This window comes from Mesoplodon bidens (genome assembly GCF_964165515.1).
Source record: "Mesoplodon bidens genome assembly, chromosome: 14".
In the NCBI taxonomy this organism is placed as follows: Eukaryota; Metazoa; Chordata; class Mammalia; order Artiodactyla; family Ziphiidae; genus Mesoplodon; species Mesoplodon bidens.
Genome location: NC_138170.1, coordinates 37,846,267 through 37,866,089, shown reverse-complemented (window position 1 = coordinate 37,866,089; position 19,823 = coordinate 37,846,267). Strand labels below are relative to the sequence as shown.

General features: G+C 33.7%; 1 protein-coding gene across 4 annotated transcripts in view; it reads right to left on the bottom strand.

Annotated features, from left to right (window-relative positions):
• Positions 1-19,823, bottom strand: part of USP34 (ubiquitin specific peptidase 34) — a 245,101-nt gene that overhangs the window by 68,477 nt on the left and 156,801 nt on the right. For all 4 annotated transcript variants that reach the window (XM_081253585.1, XM_081253587.1, XM_081253586.1 and 1 more), the window contains 9 exons: positions 19,732-19,818; positions 13,973-14,173; positions 11,338-11,420; positions 7,537-7,577; positions 7,274-7,398; positions 6,276-6,428; positions 5,188-5,292; positions 2,605-2,660; positions 2,387-2,507 (listed from right to left, as the gene is read on the bottom strand). In XM_081253585.1, coding sequence (XP_081109711.1) covers positions 2,387-2,507; positions 2,605-2,660; positions 5,188-5,292; positions 6,276-6,428; positions 7,274-7,398; positions 7,537-7,577; positions 11,338-11,420; positions 13,973-14,173; positions 19,732-19,818 — 972 coding nt within the window. The remainder of the gene's footprint in view (positions 1-2,386; positions 2,508-2,604; positions 2,661-5,187; positions 5,293-6,275; positions 6,429-7,273; positions 7,399-7,536; positions 7,578-11,337; positions 11,421-13,972; positions 14,174-19,731; positions 19,819-19,823) is intronic.

Here is a 19,823-nt window from a genome sequence, read left to right as displayed (position 1 = left end):
ATTCTACAAATTATCAAGAAAAGGACCATGTATATACATGAAAGGAAAATGAGGACAGGATTTGAGCATGTCAGAGAAAAGATAATACAAATAAATGGCTTTCAAACACATGAGAAGAAGCTCAACCTTACTCATACTTACAAAAAAATGAAAAATAAAACTAAGAAAATGGTTTCCACTTATCAGACTGGCAAAAATTAAATTTGATAATACACTGGGTTGGTAGGAATGTGGGAAAATTGGCACTTGGCTCACAGACATTGTAGGTGGGACCATAAATCAGTTCAGCCTCCACAGAGAGCATCATGGTTGTTCTGACCAAAATCACAAAGGTACATACCTCGTAAACCAGCAGTTCTACTTCTAGAATTTTTTTGTACAGATTTCCTAAATGATGGATGTATAAACACTTTCCCTGAAACATCACTTATAGTAGTGTAAGGTAATGCTCAACATTAGGAAGCTAGTTAGATATATCACATCTTTCCAGAAAAAAAATATTATGCAGTTGTTATGAAGAATGAATTAACTCTATATCTATTGATATGGAGAATCTATAAGGTAGGTGAAAAAAGCATATTACAGAACAGTGTATTTAAGGTTTTAACACCTGCAGACAGTATTGCTTAGTGGTTAAAAGCTTAGTCAAGTAAAGAGTCTTGAGTGTCCTCAGTGAAGCAAGTTGTTTAACCTGTCTATGCCTTAGTTTCATCATCTGTCAAAATGGCATCTAATGACAGTATCTACCTTACAAGGGCTCAAAAATTTTGCCTAAGATAATCAATTGTATAAATCAATAAACAAAAGAGAGAAGGAAAAAAACAAGTGGTCTTAAAAAATATATACAAATAATGAAGACAAAACTCTTGGAAATATTTCCTGCACATATATGTGACAGGAAAAGAGCTGATATTTTCAAAATAAAGAACTTTCAAAAATAAATAAGAAAAATGACAGAATACATGCAGATTATGAACAGCAAACTGCAAGTTAATACAAGTGGACGATATATAAATGAAAAGACACTCATCTTCAACAATAACCAAGGAAATAAAACTAAAATAGTGAGAGTGGCAAAGACTTGTCATGTAAGGAATGTGGGGATGTCTGAGAAAGTGGTATTCTTACACAGTGTGGCTGGGAGTATAAACTGATAGAGCCTTTTGTAAATTGATGTATTCTGATTAAAATGAATCAAATTTACTCTTAAGAATTTATATGAGTATACAATGGAACAGGTATACAAAGATGTTCCCTGCAGTTTTTTTTTTACAACTACCAACAACATAAATGTCAATAAAGATTAAATTATTTCTCTATGTATTCAACTTTTTAATGTATTTTCTTTTTTGATGGATTCATTTTAAATGAAGAACACAAATCACAGAATAGTATTTACATAATATAAATTATATACCTATGTATTTAATATAGCCATAGAAAGTCCTGGAAGGCCATTACCAAAATATCATATGAAATTAAAATATATAGGAATATTTTTGTCAGCAGTACCTAAAAATTTTTTCTTTCTTTAAAATGACTTTTGCTTTACAATGATATGTTATCAGAAATATCAATTAATACATTTATATTTTGGAATAAAAGTTACATATTGGTTTATATAATGTAAGACTTCAACCAGCAAGACTATAAATAAATCAAGTTATTCCCAGTGAAGTGTAATAGAAAAATTTTAAAAGATCCAGGAGAAAACCCACAAAACAGGGCTTTGTGAAATAAGGGTAATAGCACAGATTTAAGACAGATAAGACTGTCACCTTAAGTTTATCTTAAGAATCCCTAAGCCTATGCTCATGGGGACAATCTTCCATTCTTTTGGTTATTCCTGTGTTTCCTAACACAATCAGTAACCTCAAGAAATCAATCCTCCAAACCATAACTAACTTCCCTTACTGAAGACAATGACAAAAGTGCCAATGACAGTAAATAACGTAATCTAAAGAGAAATTAGACGTTTGTTGGTATAGAGTTATTAGGTGTTATCAAAGTCAATTATAGATTTTATATCAAATGGGCCTTTAAGAAATGAAACCAATAAGTACTCTAAAATGACTACTTATTAATTCCATTGTGTTAAGTTACTAATTCAAAATATTCAATTCTATAAAAATCTACAATTAAGCAGAGACTGCCTCTCTATATACAGTCATAGTAATTAAAACTTGTTCTGCATTCTAAAAACAAGGCTAAGATTCATATTTCTAGGATTCATCTTATTCAAAGTTCACTGTTCCTGCTAGTAATAAAGTTCTGGTAAACTTCATGTTTGCATGTTTAAGGAAATTTAACATACCCACATACAAGGAAACAATATAAAAAAGTTCAATCTTATTTCATATAAATACTTGGATGTCTTACTACCAACCTGTCCTTCCCTTGAAAATTTAAAGGGTGGTTTGTGTTTAATAACACTTGTTGCAAGCCTTAGGAGTCCTGTAAGCCCATCATCTTCTATATTACCATCTTGATGATCAAGGATCTCCCTGCTACAAAAAAGAATACAAGCAAAACAAGACAGTTCATAAAATTACGTTCTTTATCTTTTCTCAACAATGTAACTGTCAATTTCACATCAAATTTTACCTTCGAATACAGTCAGCTAAATGTCGTGCCAAAGCATCCAGGTCGAGGAGTGTTGTCTTAATACAAAGAGAAAATACAAATTCAAACACAGATTTTTATGTTCACTATTTCAGATATTATTAAAACAAAAAATCCTTTCCTTTTAAGTAACAAGAATTTGGTTCTCCGAATTCATTAACATGTCAATTAAATTATAAATAATATAACTACTCTTTACTTATACATGATGTCAATAAATTATACTTATAAACACATCACTGATAGTCCTTCAAAAAAGAATCAATGAAATATTGGTGATAAATCATGAGAGTCACGGTAATTTAACGAGAAGACACTAGGTTTGACTTATTTTTTCTTTAACAATTTTACTGAGATGTAATTAACATACCATACAATTCACCAAGTTTCGTTTCTAATACCACTTTTAGAAATAAACTTAAATGCACAGTTCATTTCAGAGAGCTTTAATTCTCATTATAACTGAGCAACAAAATTAAAACAGATTTCATAAAATAGAACTTAATTTAAGAGGATTCCAGGGAATTTCCTGGCGGTCCAGTGGTGGTTAGGATTCCATGCTTTCACCGCCAAGGGTGCAGGCTCAATCCCTGGTGGGGGAACTAACATCCCACAAACCACATGGTGTGGCCAAAAAAAAAAAAAGAGGATTCTCAAAGAAATTCAGATCACTAAGTAGGAAAATTACTTTGACTAGCAAGCAAGAATATTAGATTCATACTTTAAATAGGCAACCATAGGTTTAAAGAAAAATCAATGTCTACCTGGAATCAACATTTTATGGATAAAGTCAAATACATTAAGACATGTTCGGGGGGGGGAGGGAGGACTGGAATTGGTAGTCAAAAGATATAAGATACGTAAGTACTAAGGAGGTAATGCACAACATGATAAATATAATTAACACTGCTGTATGTTATATATACATATATATAAAAGTTATTGAGGACTTCCCTGGTGGCACAGTGGTTAAGAATCCACCTGTCAATGCAGGGGATATGGGTTCAAGCCCTGGTCCGGGAAGATCTCACATGCTGTGGAGCAACTAAGCCTGTGTGCCACAACTATTGAGCCTGTGCTCTAGAGCCCGCAAGCCACAACTACTGAAGCCTGGGAGCCTAGAGCCCATGCTCCGCAACAAGAGAAGCCACCACAATGAGAAGCCCGCGCACCACAACAAAGAGTAGTCCCAGCTTGCCACAACCAGAGAAAGCTCATGCGCAGCAATGAAGACCCAACACAGCCAAAAAATTAATTAATTAATTAAAAAAAAAAGTTGTTGAGAGAGTAAAGTGCTCATCACGAGGAAAAATATTTTTTTCCGTTTCTTTAATTTTATATCAATATGAGATGATGTTCACTATACTTATTGTGGTAATCATTTCATGATACGTGTAAGTCAAGTCACTATGCTATATACCTTAAACTTACACAGTGCTGTATGACAATTATAACTCAATAAAACTGGAAGAGAAAATTAAAACATGCTCAATATTAATTTTTATAATTATTTCTTAAATGAAAAGTAGAATAAGAATTCAGATGTAAACTGTTCCTTAAAAGTAGGAAGTTCAAACACGATAGGATTCTTTTTTTTTTTTTTTTTTTTTAATTAATTTATTTATTTTTGCTGTGTTGGGTCTTCGTTTCTGTGCGAGGGCTTTCCCCAGCTGTGGCAAGCGGGGGCCACCCTTCACCGCGGTGCGCGGGCCCCTCACTGTCGCGGCCTCTCCCGCTGCAGAGCACAGGCTCCAGACGCGCAGGCCCAGCAGCTGTGGCTCACGGGCCCAGCCGCTCCGCGGCATGTGGGATCCTCCCAGACCAGGGCTCGAACCCGTGTCCCCTGCACCGGCAGGCAGACTCCCAACCACTGCGCCACCAGGGAAGCCCCACGATAGGATTCTTAAAATATAAAGTGTATATACTGGACTTTGATGGAAATACATGAAAAAAAAAAAATTGACAGAAAAGGTTTCCTAAATATTTAAATGTATCTTTTTCAAGCATTTCTCATTTTTCTGAGATCAACTGGATGTATTTTAGCTTACTAAATTTATAAAAAGAAAAAATAAAAGTTTTTATGTGGCAAAGTTTGTCTTTGAAATACACTTGTTTTAAGTATTTCTTTGGATAGAAGCATCATTTTAGTCTCATAAGAAAATTAGTAGATCAGCAAACTGATAGTGTTTCTTTAGCTTAAAGTAATTTCTATTTGAATTGCAACTTTATTTTACATTCTCAGAATCCACTTGCTACTATAGAAAGCTGTATATTTAAAGTCTAAAGTTCACATTCCAAATAAGATTTTATATCCACAAATCTTACAAGACACAGGAAACTACTTGTAAGTACCAAATGAAGACATTTCGACTAAGGTCAGAGTAAAAAGAAGAAAGAAATTAGAGCAGAACAAAAAGGTACGAATACAGTAGAAAAATTATGACATTTTCAACTCATTACAGATTGATAAAAATGTCCTTAATGATAACGACCTATAAATTCATGAACATACAAGTGCATAATTCATCTCTATTAACAAGTTAATGTATAACTTTCTGAACATACCTGACTAGCATCCTTTATATGTATGTTGTCAACTAATTTGCACAACAACCAAAAATATTCTTTACATCCAGGTTTTAACATTGGTTCTTCTTCATAATCATCTATCTATTAAAAAAAAATTTAAACTTTGTGAAAATAGTTTAAAAGGGGAAAATAACTTAAAATTATAATACATTTTAAAAACTACAAGCTTTATAAAAAAAATTAAATCCCTACAAACTAAACAGTTTTCAAAATTTAAGCCCCCAAAATGAAGAGAATAGGCCTAGTGTCTGTAAAATTAGAACAAATATGTATGTAAGTGAATAATAAGAGAACTTTCAAAAAAACAGTACTCTGAAATTCCTTATAACCTACTTGGAAAAGATATGAATAATGTATAATACTAAATAATGTAGTGCCAACTAAAAATTCAATGAAAATGTGGAAACAAAAGAAACCTACAGAAAATGAGTATATATAAATCTACCCACATACAATGGTCTATTATAGTTTTGAAAGCTGAAAAATAAAGAACACATTACATTTCTTACATAGTCAATGACAGACGGTAAATATGGAGAAGAAAAATGTAAATCCTACAATGCATCATATTTCTGGGATTAGTAAAATTTACTTATTAAAGGGCCCTGTATTTATTATGGGGTAGAAGGCTTTTATAAGGCTAGTGTTAGTGTATACATGGGAACAAGGAAGAAAACTGAAAATTCTGAGTATCATAAAGATAAAAATAAAACAACTGTGACTGAATAAGAAGAAAGCTACATTTATGATGTTTCTATCATTCAACTTATTCACACAAGGCTCAGAACCTAGCAAGGACAAATGTTATTTCCAAAACAATATCCATGAGAGATCCCACACAGCTGAACCCAAGGACACAGGATCTATCCCTAGGTGTAACATGGACACAATATGTCACAATGCTGCCACTTTAGGAACTATTACATGTAACTACCATCCTCCTGGTGAAAACTACAGATAGTAAACAGGTAGTCAAAATTACTTGCAAGGATAATACAACGATAAACTTGGGGCAAATGAAACGGCAGAAATAGAAATTGCTCCTGAAGACAGTAAAATCTTACCCTTATAGGTTTGAGTGCTTGAGCATCTGGAAGAAATTTCAGCAATGTTGAGGCAGCCAGTAGCAGAAAAGAGCGATTGATTGAGTCTCCTCCATCCAGCCCTGACAGAGATAACTTATAAAGACCATTGCAAGATTCATGACGGACTGCAGTCTAAATGAAAAAGTTCCAAAGATAGTCTGAGTTAGTATTAAAAAGTTAATCTTAAGGTTAATATGTTGGCAGAAATAACATGTTAGATGGCTTCTTTAGTAACATGTTTTAAAACACAATGTCCTGATCACATACTCATGCATCTAAATAATACATGATCAAATGAAGTACCCCAAAGTATACGGTAATATGTAAAAACATTTCAGAAATTCCCAATATGGTCATAAAAACAAACCAAGTAAATACAAGAACAGAGGCAGAGTAAGAACACATATGCATTCAATACAAAGCTAATAATATTAGAAAATGTTCTCTAAAAAAGACGTGAATATCGTGGCTAAGTGTATTAGTAAGAGTGTGTTTATACTATTTCATTCAGGAATATGGTGTGAGTAACATCAAGATAACGATTGGTGAAAATTATATTGACTTCAGTGTCAACACTGAAATCAAAAGGAAGTATGTCTCTCTTGCATCTAAGGATACACTCCAATAGAAAAAGTAAAAGAAACTTCTCTAAAACGTAAATTACAAAAAATAAATGCTGAAATCCTTCTCAACCCTCAGGAAAAAAAACAATTAAAAAAACCCAAAACAAAAGAATCACTCTGTTAACAAATATTGCAGAAAAAGACAAATATGAATGCTACAAAATATTTAATGTTCACACTTAAGTGTACATAGTTCAAAACACTCTAGATCTTAAAGGATTATTAAGTACCTTCCAAGCAACAGGATATATTTATGGAATCATGTTCATTTGTTTCCATTAGCTCTTTTTATCATCGACGCTAATAATAAGAAAAAATATGAAGAGTAGTACCAATCTTCAATCTTTAACTTACCTCAGGAATAAGGAGAGTCAATTTCTTTAGCCAATCTTGTAAATGATCACTGTCAGCAAGGCTAGATTTCACTAAAGAACAGCAATGAGCCCAACTCACCAAGAGCCACATTGAGTAATGTGAAACTACAGAAAAATTGGAAAAAAAATTACTATAAAGGCTTGTGCATAATGAAAACAAAATGTTCATTATTAAAGATATTATATATAGATAGAACCAGTCATCCAAATCTTTATTAAAAATTAACTTTGTGGAACCCTTACCTTCATGTCTAGACCTGTGATCAGACTGAGCTTTCAAAACTCTGCAAAGTAAAAACACACCACCACCAGTAATTAAATTCAGCAACGAACTAAAAATAACTCAATTTCTTACTATATATCCTTTAACTTTCCCTGCCCCCCAAAAGATTAGATTTTATGAAAGCTGCTAATTTATTTTCCTATGGTCTTCATTTTTAATTTAAAGAATCACTGGCAAAATCTTACTATAGCAAACATTAAATGAGTGTTTCAATTTAATAAACAAAATGTGAGTGAATCCCATATTGACTTAAGTGAACTCTCAAAAAGTGCTTAAAGATTTGGTTACTAAAGTGACGTGGCTTACAAAGAGAAAGGTTATAATGGTTTAGAGTCTAAACTTCAGACTCCTAAAAAAAAAAAACCACCCTTATGCAGCAGTCCTTGGTCTCCTGGAGTTTACAGCCTATCAGGGGAGATAAGATGAATATAAAACAAAAAAGTTAGGACATAAATATATTCTAGGAGCTAGGTGAGTAAAACAGTCAGCACATACTATTAGAAACGTGAGTTTAATCTTAATCCGTGGCATATGAAATATTCTTTCTGGTTCTAAATGTTATAGCGTCTATAACGACATTATATTCTACTCTAATAGAAAGATATGACTCACAAAAAGAAAAAGAACCATACAATGACATAAAATGCCCTTCCTTTTGTACTGTTAATGTCAATTTTCATCAGGAATGGTTAAAAGAAAAGTACTGAAAAGTAGAGAAAAATAACTAATTTAATTCTATATTACTTCACCTCTATTTTTTCCCCTTGATACTTTTAGTAACTTCAATGGAAAATGTATTACCTCAATTTAAAGAAAACTAAACATTAAAAATTTTCATTTTAATAAAACCAGCATATAGGGATTTAGTATTCACCTTACAAATAAACTGTTTAAAAAAAAAAGGCACTGATCTCTAGATACCTACTTTGTTATAATTAACAAAACACCTATGAAAATCTGAAAGAGCAAGACTCAGCCGCATTATTGATTTAAAGTAAAAGGTACTAAAAAGTTAAAACTTATAAATCTAGTATTTGGCCATACTTCATGTTTAACTTTTATCATATTGGTTTAACGTATTTAACTTTACCAAGAGCAACCTCCCAATCTACCTTTTAAATATGTAGCATTAGAAGACTTTGATAACAGGCAAAAAGTTCATTTTAGCTATCTTAATTGATACAAACCTCCCAGCACCATATAAACTGAAGGTGGAGGCTTATGAAAAGACAATGGTGCAGGAACAGGAGTCAAAAAAAACACAAAGATTGGGGGTGGGGGGTAGGGGGCCCTCACATTACAAAGACTGTAATGAGATCTTTAAGAATGGAACTGGTTAAATAGAAATAAGAACTGTCACAGTGAACCAGCTTGAACAGCAGCAGCTGGTATCAAACTCACATATTTTTCATTGTGTGAGGTTAAGAGTCAAGTGAACATTTCTTAATTATAAAGAAATAAAAGCAGACCAAAGCAGTCACTGAACTGCCTTGTTAATCAATATATTGCGGCGTGTGGGACAGTGAGGTATATAGAATGTGTGTTAGAACAGGGGTCCCCAATCCCCGGTCCATGGACCCATACCAGTCCGCAGCCTGTTAGGAACCGGGCCGCACAGCAGGAGGTGAACAGAGAGCGAGCAAAGCTTCATGTGGGGCTCCCCACTGCTCACACTACCGCCTGAACCACCCCCCCGCCACACACCGGTCTGTAGAAAAATTGTCTTCCATGAAAACCGTCCCTGGTGCCAAAAAGGTTGGGGACTGCTGTGTTAGAGGACAAGGAGGAAGAGTTAAGAATTATTTAACTGGAGAGTCACTGGTACTTGGCGTATAAAATGTATTTTAGCATACAAACCAAGGTCATGTTATAGCATTTTCTTTGTTTCCCCACATTATCCATTCATAAGTTTTATAAATAATGAGGTAAGGTGCCTGGCACTGATAATGTAATGGTGAGCAAAATCAGATATAGTTCGTATAGAACTATACGTCCAGTGGGGTAAAGGAGATGTTGATTGAGTTATGAATATGAATTCAACTGAGACAGATACTAAAGAAAGATACATTAAACAAGAAATAACCTTAAAATAATCATGCTACTTATATGCAACCATTGCTTATGAAGATGACTTTTAAAAGCATCTAAAAACAGATAACTATTAGCCATAAATAACGTTAAGCACTTTGAAATGTGTTTATATTACTTTGTAAATCATTTAACAATGGCAAACTTCAGCCCAACATAAACACCTACAGAATACAGGACTTAGAAATTAATTCTACACACTTTAACATAATTTATGTGATTATTTGAGGCATACACAGTCAGGTCCTCATGTATTAGCAACTATCATTTATACATTATTAAAATTTTGAACATTAAAAAAAAGTCTCCAACATAGCCCAAATAAATGAAATCATATTACACGTTTAAACTATATTCTTATACACATATTTCCAGCTTTATCTATTGAGGGCCTAGAAGCAAGGAAACACTAGGAGCAATGATACTATATTTTGCAGGTTCCCCCCCAAAAGGAACTAGGGCTTCTTAAAGAAATGCTGATTCAACAACTAAGGCAGGGAAACTGAAAGCCTAGAAGATCTTAAAATGACAGGGGGGAAAAAAAGTACTCCTCCCCTCCACCCAAATAATGGGGACATAGCCAAAGGACACATGAACAAACCTGAAGATGCCAACTAAGGTATAATTTGAGCAAAGTGAATAGTAATAGTAATGAATTATATTGAATGAAAAACATCCAAATTGATACTAACTAAATAAAAGGAAGAGAAAGCTCTTCATCACCACAGAATGTCAACTAATAAACATAAAATGAATGGTAAGAGTTGGAAAATCACTAATTTTCAAACATTATACTAATATTTAATTCAGGAAAGAATCATCACTGAATGCTAAAAGTAAATGAATAAGTTTTATGAGAAGCAGGAGATTTAAACAGTTGCAAATTATCTTCCCATAGGTTACTTTTAATTAGAAAAATCAGAAACTTCACTGTAGAGAAACCTGGAGGAAACCAGATTAACTGGTCAAAATTAATATCACTAATAATAGGGTAAACGGATATCACCGGGATGTACTGGGAAAGATACGTTACTTATGGAGTATTCCTGCTAAAATGTATAGTCTGAATCTGATTGTGAGGAACAATCAGGAAAACCTAAATTAAAAGGCTTTATAAAAAAATGGCTTGTGATACTCAGAAATGTCTGTATCATGAAAGAAAGGCTAAGAAAGTATCCCCAATGAAAGGAAATGGAAGAAATATGACTACCAAATGCAGTACGTGATCCTGGACGAGGAAAAAAATTGCTATAAAAATATTAATGGGACAATTTGAGTATGGACTATATGTTAGATAATAATTATATCAATGTTAAGTTTTCTAAATTTGAGTATCTTACTATAGTTTGTTAGGAAATTGTCCTTGGACTTAGGAGATACACATCAAACTATTTATCAGTAAGTGATCATAATGTCTGAACTCTTACAAGATTCAGGATATGTAAATAAACATGTGCTTGGGGACACCCACAGAAAATGTGTGCTCATGATCATTCGATAAAAACTGGCAAAATGTTGATAACAATATGCAAATCCACATGAATGATATGAGAGTTCACTAAAACACCCTAACAATTTTTGTTAGGTTTCAAATTTTTTTCAAATTAAAATTTTAAAACACTGTATTCTTACTCTAAATACATACAATCATAAATTATGTAAAAACTTCATACCTAGGAGCCAGATTATCATACGTATAAGCAACAGACATAAGTCGCTGAATCAAACTGGTTCCTTGGACAAGAACAAGAAATACCTTTAAAATAAAAACATTAAAAAAAATCTATAAATACATTAAAACACAAAACTGCGTTTTAAACCAGACTCCAAATTACTTTGATTTTTATTTATAAAAGGATAGGGATATTCTAAAAATGATTATTGGAAAATACTGTAAAAATATTAAATATCAGAAAACCAGATTTTTATAAAGAAACCTCAGAATAGCAACTTTAAAAAGAAAATATTAAAAATTTAGAAATACATAGGCAAATCCTTTCTATTTGATCCACAGATTATCTGCATGTCACCCAACAGAGTGAGAAAAATATCATGTATTACACGTCACTGGTTTTTTTGGGCGGTAGGTGAAGTAACCTTCTTCAGTTTTGAAATAAGAAAAAAAATGTCAAGCAGTGGCAGATTCCTCAACCACCCTGAAATAAACATAGAAAAGCAATATAATATACCATAGATACCAAGCATGGATTCCAGATTAAAAACCTTGAGGTTCAACATTTAGTTTGCTAACTTTCAAGCTGTATGACTCTAATAAATACTGAGTTTCTAGGTTCTAGTTCTTCATCTATATAGTGGATAAAAATATTTGCTAACTTAATAAAGAGTTACTGAATCCCTTCTGCAGGTCAGAACCCATTCTGGGCACTACTTTTATAAAAGCACTGTTCCCATCCTGGGGAAGTTAGTCCAGTGCAGCAGAAAACATAGAAAGCACTCTAACACAAGTATATGCAATGTGCCAAATGAGCAACAGAAGGGAGCAGCAACTAAACCTGTGCCTGGCAAAATAAGAAGAGTTTTAAGAAAAGCTATATTTAGGCTGGAATTGGAAGTTCAATTTGGATTCTGAACCTTCTAAAAGGCTATTAAAGGAGAACAAACGAAATAATGAATGATAGTAAATTATTAAAAGAATTAGTGTTCTTCCGTACTATTGGATGACTTTGTCTCCAGAATTCGAGTAATAAAAATTTCCCCCCAAATAGCTTAGATTTACCTTCTAAGCTCTAATTAAATATTATGATAAACAAATGAAAAAAATATATATTGTATGCTCTTTTTTTAAACTATAAAAATGTAACATTGGCATACGCATAAGAAAAAATATGCACATAAAAAGATTAACACATAGAGCTATTAATGGTAGTGACCTATATTACTTTGGGGAAGGTTCACTTGTATATTCCCTTTTTTTTTTTTTTGGCCACGCCACAGCTTGTAGGACCTTAGCTCCCTGACCAGGGATTGAACCTGGGCCCTCGGCAATGAAAGCGCAGAATCCTGACCACTGGACTGCCAAAGAATTCCCTCACTTGTACATTCTAAATTGTTTTCAGTAATTATGTACTTGCATAAATTTGTTAAAAAAAACAGCCAATTATTTTAAAATGCCATATATGAGTATGTGTATTTTATTTCTGTATCATTAACAACTCATTACTGTGGTGTTTCTGGAGTAGGTATGAGGTAAGCTGCTGTCCTCAAATGGTTACAAAATGAAGAAGAGATTAAGTAAAAACTCATCTTCATCTCTCCCCAGTTCCCAGTTCACTAATAGAGACACTGGAAGGGCAAATATTTGATCACATGAACAACAGAATCCACAGCCAAAAAGAATTTTAATTTTATTGCTGGATGCACTGGTTATTATGCCATTTTTGTTTGGCTCTAAACCTACCATACTATGTATTGATACTTGCTCTGTGACACTAGGGCTGGTACATTTATAAACTAAATTTCTCCCCTGCCAACTGGCTTTCTATTAGGTTTGTCAACCTAATGTGGGATACTAGAGAGATTACTTCCTTGCTTTTTCTTTCTTTCTTTTTTGTTTGTTTTGGCCGCACCATGCGGCTCGTGGGATCTTAGTCCCTGACCAGAGATTGAACCCAGGCCTTTGGCAGTGAAAGCATGGAGCCCTAACCACTGGACCGGCAGGGAATTTCCCCTGCTTTTTCTGTTAACATTGTTCTATAAGTATTTTAACCAGAAGAGGCAAATGATTTCAGAAGCAGTAACAGAACCACTTCCTTGGAGGCCTAAACTCCAGTTCAACAGGATCCCTCCTATAAGCTTCTCATTCCTGATAACCACAACCTTTTACATATAATCCTCAAACCCTAGGGGTGGTGAATGGCTACTTGCCCACATTACCTCAACATTCCATTTTTCATTTTTAGCCCTCCAACACATATGTGTAAAACCAGTTCTCAATTTTAAATTTACTCTGTTGAAATACCTAGTGTGGTTTGTTTTCCTGAATGGACCCTGATACACTCAGTATAAAATTTACTGAGACCAACTAATGAACTCAATCCTACAGTTAGATAGCATTAAAATGGCACAAAATTAATGCACCCCTGCATTTTGGACGATGAACTGAAAAGTATTACTGCTTCGTAATTTCTACTGCTTTAAAATGAAGGCATTGCTTCTGCTGTTAGGTCATACTGTGGTAATCTAGGATAGCATTTCATAGACATTATTCATTTTGTAAAAACAAAAATATACAAGCTCTCTTAGAAGACAAATAAAACTTATTACTACATGGTGACTTTTGTACTTTACCTCTGTTAATCTTGGTATATGAAGACCCTTGGCATGATCAGCAGCAGCCTTTCTCGATTTGCCAGGCCATGTTCTTTTCCTATGGCTTTCTGCTATACCAGACCAGGCAAAGACATCATGATAAGCTAAATCCAAATCGGATGGATCTACTGCAAACTGGCATATTAACTTCAGCAAGCAAGCAAGACAGTCTAGCTGCCACTGTGGACAAGAATAAAATATCATTTCTGTATTTTCATTAATTTAATATGGCTACTATACAACTTGAAATTAAGGCCTAGAAAATAAAAATAATTATAGTTAGTACTTAATCCATGTGGTAAAGAAATTTTGCTGCTCATGTATTATGGTTAGTAACAATCCAATCTTACAAAAATAAAGACACTAGATAACTAGAATGTATATTTAATGAAATGGAAATGACACTTGCATTTCTATCATGAAAGAATCATACAAATATATATAATAGAGATATACAGGATTAAAAAAAATATTGCTCACAATGTACTACAATTTTAAAAATTATTAAAATGCTAATAAAGATATTTACCTACAAAATCAGCATTGAGAGCAAAAATACTGGAAGTTGTCTCTCCACCTAAGTGGCATATACTCTGCTATTTGGGATTGAAAGCAATTCTCAATAATTCTAGAAAATTATTCAACTGAAAAATTTGTACTTTATATATGTATATTTAAAATAAAACAAGCATTTCATCAGTAAAATACTGTATAGTATGAAAAGTAAAATTTCTGATTTAAAGCTCTACTTTAAAAATTTTAAAATAAAGAAATTCCTTCAAATAAATTAATAAGAATATCACCTATGTATGAGAGCTTCAGAGCTTTCTCTTCAATGGTCCTTTTTCTCCTCTTTTCCTAATACCACTAAGTGTTATAACTATACCAATATGCCAAGAAACATAGCAATACTATATAATTGATTTTCAAGAAAAGTACCAGGAAATTTCAGTGAGAAAAAATATCTTTTCAACAAACCGTGCTAGAAAAATTGGATAGCCATATGGAAAAAATAAAATAAAACCTCAACCTCACTCTACATATACAAAAGTTAACTCAAAATATAACAAAGACCTAAATGTAAAATATAACTATAAAACTTACAGAAGAACACACAGGAGAAAATCTCTGTGACCTTGGAAAAATGATTTCTTAGCTAGGATATAAATCTTGTTAAAATTTAAAACTTCTCTGCTTAAAAGACACTGTAAATATAAAGAAAAAGCAAGCTACAGATTGAATGACAATATTCCTAATACATATACCTGACCAAAAAACTTGTCCAAACTGATTAAGGAAAAAAGTCTTATAGCTCTTTACTAAGAAAAAACAAAACAGGGGGCTTCCCTGGTGGCACAGTGGTTAAGAATCCGCCTGCCAATGCAGGGGACACGGGTTCAAGCCCTGGTCCGGGAAGATCCCACATGCCACAGAGCAACTAAGCCCGTGTGCCACAACTACTGAGCTCGCGTGCACAACTACTGAAGCCCACGTGCCTAGAGCCCGTGCTCTGCAACGAGAAGCCACCACAATGAGAAGCCCGTGCACCGCAACGAACTGTAGACCCTGCTTGCCGCAACTAGAGAAAGCCCACACACAGCAACGAAGACCCAACGCAGCCCAAAATAAAATAAATAAAAAGAAAAAAACCCAAAGAAACGAAAGCAAACCCCAAACAAAGCAAAACAAAAACCTCCAGGATATAAAGAGACACTTCACAAAAGAAGATAAAAAACATGGTCAATATGAAACTTATGGAATACAATGAAAGCAATGCTAATGGGGAAATTTATAAATGTAAATGTTTACATTAAAAAGAAAAGAAGAATTCTTATCAACAACCTTATCTTTACAGCTTAATGAACTAGAAAAAGAAGACAAACTAAACCTGAAGCTAGTAGTAGAAAGAAGGAAATAATAAAGATCAGAGCAGAGGTAAACAAAACAGGGAATAGAAAAACCTAGAGAAAAATCAGTGAAAATCAAAGCTGGTTATTCGAAAAGAATGAAATTGACAAACCTTTAGCTAGAAGGACTAAGAAAAAATAAAAGTCAAATTACTAAAATCAGAAATGAAAGTGGGAACATTTCAACTAATTCTAGAGAGATAAAAAGGATTGTAAGAGAGTACTATGAACAACTGTTGTATGCCCAAAAACTGGATACCTTACATGAAATGAACAAATTCCTAGAAACACAAAACTTACCAAGACTCAATCACAAAGAAATAGAAAATCTGAACAGACTTATAATTATTGAGGAGATTGAATCAGTTATCAAAAATCTCCCAAAAAAGAAAAGTTCTGGACCTGACAGCTTCACTAGTAAGTTCTAACAAACGTTTAAAGAAGAACTAATACCAACGATCCTCAAACTCTTCCAAAAAACTGAAGAGGGAACTTCCTAACTCATTCGATGAAGTGAGCATTAACCCTGATACCAAAGCCAGACAAAAGACACTGTCCTCAACAAAATATTAGCAAACAGAATTCAGCAACATATTAAAAGGATTATATACCATGACCAAGTGGGATTTATTCTTAGAATGCAAGGATGGTTCCACATAGCAATGATCAATGTAAATACTACAGATTAACAAAATGAAGGAAAAGACGACATCATCTCAATTAATGCAGAAAAAGCATTTGACAAAATTCAACACACTTTCATGATAAAAATACTCAACAAAATAGGAACGGAAGGAAACTACCACAACATAATAAAAGCCATATATGAAAAACCCATAGTGAAAATCATACTCAATGGTGAAAGACTGAAAGCTTTTCCTCTAAGATCAGGAACAAGGCAAGGACACCTGCTTTCACCACTTCTATTCAACACAGTAATGGAAGTTTTGGCCTGAGCAATACACCAGAAAAATAAAAGGCATCAAAATTGGAAAGGAAGAAGTAAATTTATCTGTTTGTTTTTGACATAGAAAACCCTAAAGACTCCATATAAAGGCTCTTAAAACTAGTAAATGGGGCTTCCCTGGTGGCACAGTGGTTGAGAGTCCGCCTGCCGATGCAGGGGACATGGGTTCGTTCCCCGGTCTGGGAAGATCCCACATGCCGCGGAGCGGCTGGGCCCGTGAGCCATGGCCGCTGAGCTTGCGCGTCCAGAGCCTGTGCTCCGCGGCGAGAGAGGCCACAAGAGTGAGAGGCCCGCATACCACAAAAACAACAACAACAAAAACCCCACAAAAACAAACAAACAAAACCTAGTAAATGATTTCAGCAAAGTAGAAGGATACAAAGTCAACACACAGAATTCAGTTGCATTCCTATACGTGAACAATGAACAATATGAAAGGGAAATTAAAAAAACAATTCCATTTACAATAGCATCAAAAAGAATAAGATACTTAGAAATGAACTTAACCAAGGAGCTGAAAGACTTCTACAATGAAAGCTACAAAAAACTGCTCAAAGAAATTACAGACAAATAAATGGAAACACATCCCGTGTTCACAGACTGGAAGACTTATTAAAATATCAATACTACCCAAAGTGACCTACAGATTCAATGCAGTCCCTAACAAAATCCTAATGATGTTTTTTGCAGAAACAGAAAAATCCATTCTAAAATTCACAAGGAATCTCAAGGGACTCCAAATAGACAAACAATCTTAAAAGAAAAGAACAAAACTGGAAGACTCACATTTTCTGATTTCAAAACTTACTACAAAGCTACAGTAATCAATCCAGTGTAGTACTGGCATAAAGACAGACAAAAAAATAAAAGGAATGGAATAGACAGCCTGAAAATAAACCCTCATAAATATGTTCAAATGATTTTTGAAAAGAGTACCAAGACCATTCACTGTGGGGAAAGGAGTCTTTTCAAGAAAATATGCTGGGAAACCTGGATCTCCACATGCAAAAGAATGAAGTTGAACCCTTACCTAACACCATATACAACAACTGACTCAAAATGAATCAAGGATCTAAATATAAGACCTAAAACAATAAAACTCTTGGAAGAAAACAGAACAAAAGTGCCATGACACTGTATTTGGCAATGATTTCTTGGATAGTACACCAAAGGCTTAGGTAACGAAAGAAAAAAATAGACAAATTGGACTTCGTGAAAATCTTGAAATTTTGTTCATCATGTAAGAGTATCCACAGTACCCTATAATATATCGAGAGATACATTATTAATATGGGATCTCAGTTGACTTGAAAGCCATCTGTGTTGCCAGGCTACAATGTGTCCCATATAGCAGTAAATTTTTCTTAATACTTCATAAAAGTGTCCACAATTTTAAAGGAAACAAAGAGAGAAAATCTTTAGCATATGATTACCTGTAAACTTTATTCAAAGCTAAACTTAGAGCAGTTTATAAACAAAAGTCCTATAAACGACACACAACTAACTACTCATTAAAGATTTTAAATTCTCCCACTTTGCCAAAGAACTAAAAGGTACCTTATAATTCTGAGAGATCAGTGAGACAACAAAGACACAACAATAATACACAACAGACATTTCAGTTCTAAGAGACAGAAAACAATTACTGTAGTAGAGGTATCTATTCTAAAAAGGAAAATATCTTAGCAAAATATATAAAATAAAAATGGCAAAAAGTATTGAAAGCAATGATAAGATTAACAAAATCCTGATAGATAGCAATATGCTTAAATGTATTTTCTTTCATTAATTTTTTTTTTTTTTTTGGTGGTACGTGGGCCTCTCACTGCTGTGGCCTCTCCCGTTATGGAGCACAGGCTCCGGAAGCACAGGCTCAGCGGCCATGGCTCACGGGCCCAGCCGCTCCGCGGCATGTGGGATCTTCCCGGACCAGGGCACAAACCCGTGTCCCCTGCATTGGCAGGCGGACTCTCAACCACTGCGTCACCAGGGAAGCCCCATTAATACCTTGGATGTACCAGCATGTGACATTAAATCAAGAACATCTGACTCCTAGGTTCTAAAACAATTCTAAAAAACAAGTACTAAGAAATTAAAATTTGAATGCAATGTTTGATATGCTATTCTGCTTTGCTGGAGGTCAGGAAATGAGCATCCTTTCCATTTCATACAAAACTGGATTACACAGTTTGGTCCAGCATTATGAATTTTTAAATATTCCATAATTTTATTTTCCTAACATTATAGGACAGTGCTTTGTCAAGTTAACAGTGATAAAGTACCATTTTCTAAAACTTCCATTTTGTTAAGGATCAAAAATTTTGTAAAATACTATTAAAAAAACACTGCAGCAATGTCCAATTGCTATAAAAATTTCTAAAGGCTTACTCTCAAGTCCTGTACCTTTTTCATTGCCAACTAGTCACAAATGGTCTGGAAATACGTTTTTCAGTAGTGTTGCTTAAAGGAAGAAATGGTCAAAACAAAATGAAACAAAGAAAAAGGATGTTTTCAAAAAAATGAAGACATAAAACCAAGTTTTTCTTAAAAAGCATCCAAATTTTAAGACTATATAAATATTAATATATAGTTTACCAAACTAATGGAAAAATGTTCATGAATTATCTATAGTTCAGTCATTAATATTATCACTTAAATTTTTTAACTGAGTTGACATGGAGAACTTTTATTGCATAATTAGTTTATCAGATTCCTTATTTTTTCTTAAATTTATTTCTACTGTACTCCACACTTTCCTTTACTACAATAAAGTTTGCAGCAAAAGTTACATTTGCCAATGGTTCATGGAAGTGACTCACTGGGGTAACTACTGTAACTGGTTGAAAATGCGAATTTTCACTTACCACAGTCCAGGATTCCTGCTCTTTTGGCTCTAGAATTCCAGAATTAAAAATTTCTAATAACTGTTGAAGCCCTCCAGCAGCAACAAACTGTA